General features: G+C 40.2%; 1 protein-coding gene across 1 annotated transcript; it reads left to right on the top strand.

Moving 5' to 3' along the window:
- Positions 1-1,205: 1,205 nt before the first annotated feature.
- MMAA (metabolism of cobalamin associated A) lies at positions 1,206-6,120 on the top strand (the record flags this gene model as incomplete). The annotated part of the gene is made up of 5 exons (XM_010170900.1): positions 1,206-1,626; positions 3,050-3,172; positions 4,763-4,933; positions 5,284-5,369; positions 5,971-6,120. Coding segments are annotated over exons 1-5 (951 nt in total), but the record flags the coding sequence as incomplete, so codon positions are not given.
- Between the last annotated feature and the right edge of the window lie 492 nt (positions 6,121-6,612).

Below are 6,612 nucleotides of genomic sequence, written 5' to 3'. Positions count from 1 at the left end.
GGAGCTGGGCTGGGGGAGTGGCCCACCGGGCGCTCGGAGGAGCTCTGCCAAGTTCGGTTTGGTTTTAGGCTTTTCTCGGTGCCGAGGTGGGTCACAGCAGGGCCAGAGGGGGTGGTGGGTGTGCCTTGGTGTCGGCCCGCTGGAAGGCTTCGGCTCCTCAATTTATTCCTAAAATTTAGTTATTTTAATATATTTCATGTGTCTTGAGTGCTTTTTAATTTATTTTTTTTTTTTCTTCTGGAAATAAGGTACAAAATCTCATTCTGAATAATTGTTTTAAAAACCCTGCAGCCGTGAAAATAGAATATACAGCAGTTTCAATGAGTGTAAGGGTTGGTTTGGTTGGTTTGTTCCTGGATTTTTAGGCTACCCTGTGCGCTCTTTGAGGCTGTCTTATTTAAAAGTGCTTTGTATTTATCTGCTTGCTTACAACACAAGAGAGACATGGAGCAGCTAGAATGAGTCCAGAGGAGGCCACGAGGATGATCCAAGGGCTGGAGCACCTCTGCTGTGAGGACAGGCTGAGAGAGTTGGGGCTGTTCAGCCTGGAGAAGAGAAGGCTCCGGGGAGACCTTATAGCGGCCTCCCAGTACCTGAAGGGGCTACAAGAAAGCTGGGGAGGGACTTTTCATAAGGGCAGTTAATGACAGAACAAGGGGTAATGGCTTTAAACTGGAAGAGGGCAGGTTTAGATTAGATATTAGGAAGAAGTTCTTCACTGTGAGGGTGGTCAGACACTGGCACAGGTTGCCCAGAGAAGCTGTGGATGCCCCCTCCCTGGAAGTGTTTAAGGCCAGGCTGGATGAGGCTTTGAGCAACCTGGTCTAGTGGAAGGTGTCCCTGCTGATGGCAGGGGGGTTGGAACTGGATGAGCTTTAAGGTCCCTTCCACCCCGAACCATTCTGTGATTCTATGATTCTTTGATTCTATGAATATTTTATTAAGCATTATAATAAAGATATACTATGCTGTTGAAGATTCTGTAGCTTCTTTTTGTTCTATTTTTTCAATGGTAAGAGGGGACTATCTTTTTTGTTTAAAACAGTAGATATGAATAAAATAAAAGCTGATGATTGCCTGGGTACATGGGTTTCATTTGAATCCTTACAAGTGCTTTGAAGGTTATAAAAATTTTTTTTTGTTTGTGTTTAGGGTGTCTACAAACAGAAGAGAACTGATACCTGGTACTTGTAATTCCAAACAAGATGAAGATCCCCTCTTTGCTGCTGAGATTCCCTCGTTGTTATTTCTCTAGAAGAACTTACTTTGCAAACTTTCACGTCACTTCCAGAGCAGATTTCCTGTGCGTGGAATCTCTTATGCCAGTGCATCACTGTCGTACAGAATGGATATGTTCATCAAACGGTCTGAGGAGAAAGCTGTGTCAACAAGTGGCCCCTGACCAGCAAATAGAGGGACTTTCTGACAGAGAACAAAGACTGGTAGACAGACTTTACAATGGACTAATCCAGGGTCACAGAGCCTGTTTAGCAGAAGCCATTACACTTGTAGAATCAACTCAGAGTAGGAAGAAGAAAATAGCCCAGGTGCTCCTTCAGAAGGTATTATCCTACCACAGGGAACAAGAAAAGCTAAATCAAGGAAAGCCACTTGCCTTTAGAGTGGGTTAGTCCTTTTATGTCTGTCCAGTAGTTGCTTTGACAGAATTACAGTCCTCACCTTTCATTATCATTATTGTTCTTTAAGTGTTGTGGCCTGTACTCTTGCATCATTGCTTTCTTGTGGTTTGTAGCCAATCCAGATCACTTGTGTTGTCCAGTAGAGTTATGGCTTTAGCTGGAAAATGCTTTTGAAAAAGCTCTAGAAATAATTGTTGCTTCTTGGGGCAAAGGAGAGACAGTTATTTGGGGGTTTTTCAATAACTATTACAAGCTGACTCTTCTCGGTGACAACCAATGACAGGACAAGGGGCAATGGATGCAAGCTGGAGCACAGGAGGTTCCACTTAAACTTGAGAAGAAACTTCTTTACAGTGAGGGTGACAGAGCACTGGAACAGGCTGCCCAGGGAGGTTGTGGAGTCTCCTTGTGTTCTCTCTGGAGACATTCAAGACCTGCCTGGACGCCTTCCTGTGTGATTTCATTTAGGTTACTGCTCCAGCAGCGGATTGGACTAGATGATCTTTCAAGGTCCCTTCCAATCCCTGACATTCAGTTATTCTGTGTGATTCTGTGATATTAGGGGGGTTTGCAGGTTGATACAGCTATTATCTACGCTTAGAAGGGAAGGATGTAGTTAAACAGATCGGTTCTTTTCCCAGAGAAGGTGAGAAATTCAAGTATTCAAATTCTTGAATACTTCCTGAATCCCTTCATTAGTCCACAAAAGGAGAATTATGCACCTTCCTATTTACGGCCCTGCTTTAGAGCAGTGTACTTTTCAGCTGTGGAAACTGGAACCTGATGATCTTGGAAACTATAAAACATTTTCCCCTTGTGAAGAGATGGACTACTAAAGTATGTCACATCCAGCTGTCTATCATGTGTGTACAAAGGCAGTGAGAACAAGAACTTGGGCATGGGAGTGAGAAATACTTGGTGAAGGTTAACAAGCTAATCTTAGTTTGCATACTTTGACATGTAAATAAATTGCCCGATTTTTTTTTTTGAATAACAGTTCTTCAAGTTAAGGGTTTTTGCTTTTAGAAAATTTATTTTATAACTAGTTAGTAAATAAAAAAAATACAGATTTAGGATATGGCATTTTAAAAGTTCTGCAGTATAAATCAGTAGTGATAAATTATATGGAAGAGAGGAAATAAGGCTGGATAAACCCAATGTTATGTTGGTATGGGTAGGATGAGGGTGGTGAAGTCAGTGCTACTGTCTGCAGTGAACCAAGGTGGTGTATTTCAAGTCAGTTGCAACTGCTTAGTTGGGTATTTCGGTTGTGATACAGCTTTAATTTGCCTTTGTTGTGATACTGTGCTAAAGTATGAATTGTTATCAATTTAATCGATGGTGTTCATGTGATGTATTATTTATTTGATTAACAAAATGGTTTTTTTCTTCCTAATATGATTATTTAGGGTTATCTGGTCCTCCTGGTGCTGGGAAATCGACTTTCATAGAATGCTTTGGCAAAATGCTTACAGAAAGAAAATACAAAGTGTCCGTGTTGGCTGTAGACCCTTCCTCTAGTACAAGTGGTGGTGAGTGTGAATTAAAGTTTTGAGTCAGGTTTCTTAATACCTTGTTAACTATAGGAGTATCTTTTTGGGCCAAATGGAGGAAAATTTGTGGGCCTATAAAAGTAAAATATTAAAAAGAAATGTGTTTTCATTTTTTTCCCCAGGTGATATGAAATCTGGAAATACATATCAGTGCCCTAATTTTGTCAGGTTTCCTCATTTCTGGTGTTTGAATGTTGCCTTACAACATTTTGTCTGAAAATTTAGGTAGCTGTGGTCTCTCTCTAGTTGCGTTTGTTTATTTATTTATTTCCCTGTGAATGAAGGAGTAGAAGGGCATTTATTTCTGCTTAAATTTCAACAGTGTTAATATTGATTACTGAACAGGAAGCAGGTGCTAATTTAAAACTATTTAGAGGATGCTGCAATCTGATCAGGTTGGATTTTAGAACATTTATTAATTTTTCTCAACAGGAATTTTTTTATTTCTGTTGACTATACTGGTTTCAGGGTCTCCTCATGCAGTGTTGTTGACCATTTGTCTGACTTCTAGTATGGTGGGTTTTTTTCCTGAATTTGAAATTCTTCAAAGTTGTGTGATTGTAATCTGTCACTTTCAAATCAGAATTTGTAGGGGCATTATAGGCTGACTATGCTTGATTAATGGTATCTCTGACATAAATAATAGAATCTTGATTTTGATCTTTTTCTAATGGGCAGCTACCAGGGAACATCATTCCTTTTTCCAGCTTTTATGCTGTTAGAGAAGATGTTGCAATGTTTAACTACCGAAAAAGAAAAAACCTTCAACGTTTCAGTGACCTGGAGCTAAGACAGACTATATTCTTGAATGTATACATTCAACATGCATCTACAGAATAGCAAAATGTGATAGCAAGACTGCATCGACAGAGCACTGGAACAGGCTGCCCAGGGGGGTTGTGGAGTCTCCTTCTTTGGAAACATTCAAAACCTGCCTGGACGCCTTCCTGTGCGATCTCATTTAGGTTCCTGCTCTGGCAGGGGGATTGGACTAGATGATCTTTTGAGGTCCCTTCCAATCCCTGACATTCTGTGATTCTGTGAAAAGAATTGAGTATCTCTCAGCGTCTGGAATGTGCATCATGCATGCAGATGTCACTGAATCTCATTTAAAGTTTGTATGAGTAGAAGGAAGGCAGGGATGCACATCAGCTTTCTTAAAAACAAAACAAAACAAAAATCCACCATCAACAAATACCAGAGTCATAAGGCTGAGGTTTGTGCCTTTGGACTGAAACCGCAAAGATTTAATTGTGTGGCCTGCTGTGTATAGGCCTCAAAAAGCCGTTCAGGACTTGCAGAATTCGTTCTGACCTAGAATGAATTCTGCATATTTGGTAGCAGTAAGGTCTGCTTGTCAGGCCTTTCCAGCTTCTGATAGGCAGAAGAACCAGTCAGTAACTTCCTAGTCCTCAGCTAAGTCTTGAGCAGCTATTACTGGGATATTCTGACTTGACTGACTTTGTCCTAGACATCTGTCTTTTCTTACTCATTTGTTGGGTGGGGAAGGGAGAGGGGGAAATTTGGCTGTTTCACACATTTGAAATAATTTAACGTTAAATGTCTAAGGTTCTCTGTTGGGTGATAAAACACGGATGACTGAGTTGTCAAGAGACATGAATGCATACATCAGACCCTCTCCAACCAGAGGGACACTGGGGGGTGTGACAAGGACTACAAATGAAGCCATTCTGCTGTGTGAAGGAGGAGGCTACGATGTTGTTCTTGTGGAAACAGTAGGTATGTGCTTAGGGTTTTCTTTTAATTACCCTGTTGTGATATCTAAATAAAGTGTGTTTCTAATTGCATACTTCCATCCTTGACTTTGGTCATACTTTCGTACATGGCCGCTGCTTGAAAATGAATGCCCATTCTGTCAATTTTCTAGTCCTGTACGTTTTGTAAAAAAGCTGTTTTGTAAAAACTTACATTTTGTAAAAACACTGTTTTGTAAAAACTGTTGTGTTCCTTTTGTGTGTGTTTGTTAGTAGGATTTGTTCATGGTGCAATACTGGGATCTGTCATATTTACTGTTATTAATGTAACTGAAAGCTTGCAATAAATGGTGAACTCTGGGTTTAATTTTTTAGGTGTGGGACAGTCAGAATTTGCTGTGGCTGATATGGTTGATATGTTTATATTACTGCTACCACCTGCAGGTGGAGATGAATTACAGGTATTTTTCAGTTCTTCTTATTAAGTATTACCTAGGACTAGAAGGAGAAACCTCAATGCAAGACGAAGTTATCTGTCTGTGCAGAAGTCCATCTAGGTAGTGTTTCGTGAGTTGCACTGCTACTGTTGAAGTCTTTTCAGTGTCTTACCAATGTATTGCACAGTTAGGATCTGATCTCCCTCCCTGATTTTGGAAGTATCATGATGTAAAATTTTTATACTCTCTGCCTTACTTTGTCCTATTTACTAGTTACATATGATTTTGGGGAGTGGCTTTGTATTACAGAAAACCAGAAATCAATATAAATATGTTTGCAGACTTGGTCATGTTTTGGTTAAACTTAAGACTCTACACATGAAATAGGTTATCATGTAAACGCTGATACCTGTATTTAGTTTTCTTGTGTCAAAGTAGAGTAATAACTAGTAATGACAGAGGCTGTTGCTACTACTCTTGCATGGCTAGCACATACACACACATGCACACACAAAAAGTTAGTAAGAGTTACCAGAAACTAACAAAAGGTTTTGACCTGCTTTTTGTGAAAAATCAACATATCAGAGTCCTGGTTATTCACAATTTCTCTCCCTGTTCCGTTTAGGGTATCAAACGGGGTATAATTGAGATGGCAGATCTAGTGGCTATAAATAAAGCTGATGGTGATTTAATTGTGCCTGCACGGAGAATACAAGCTGAATACGTTAGTGCTCTGAAGCTGCTTCGCAAACGTTCAAAGGTTTGGAGACCAAAGGTTTGTGTACTTCACTGGGGTTTGTGCTGGGCTTTGGGTGTTTCATTGTCTTGGTTTTCGTGTGTTTGGGTTTTTTGTTTGTTCCCCTGCTGAAAAAGTGCTGAATGAGTTAGGATTGTTAACATCTTACCTAACTATGCTAGTCTCCCTGGGCTCTTCTATGAAAATTTCAGCTCTGTTGTTTAGTTTTACACTGTGCTAGAGAGCTGATTGCTGCTGTTTCTGTTTCACCTCTGATCCCAAGGTGTGCCACATGACGCACTGTGCAAAGCCAGTCCTGCTCCCTATGATATCTGTCCTGAGCTGCAATCTCAGCACTAGCAGGCCTGCTGCTAACATCAGTAATGGTGCAAACTTGTCTCGCTGTTTGTAAACTATCTGTATCTTAAAATGTCCTATAAGCTATTTCTCCCTCTTTTATAACTCTGAAGCCTGTTATTATCTTTTGTTCTTTAACTTGTTCATGTCTTTCCTTTATTGCTTTATTTTTTT

The sequence above is a fragment of the Antrostomus carolinensis genome, unplaced genomic scaffold (assembly GCF_000700745.2).
Source record: "Antrostomus carolinensis isolate BGI_N321 unplaced genomic scaffold, ASM70074v2 scaffold22436, whole genome shotgun sequence".
NCBI lineage: Eukaryota > Metazoa > Chordata > Aves > Caprimulgiformes > Caprimulgidae > Antrostomus > Antrostomus carolinensis.
The sequence above is the reverse complement of the archived record's forward strand: the minus strand, read 5'-3'. Positions and strand labels throughout refer to the sequence as shown.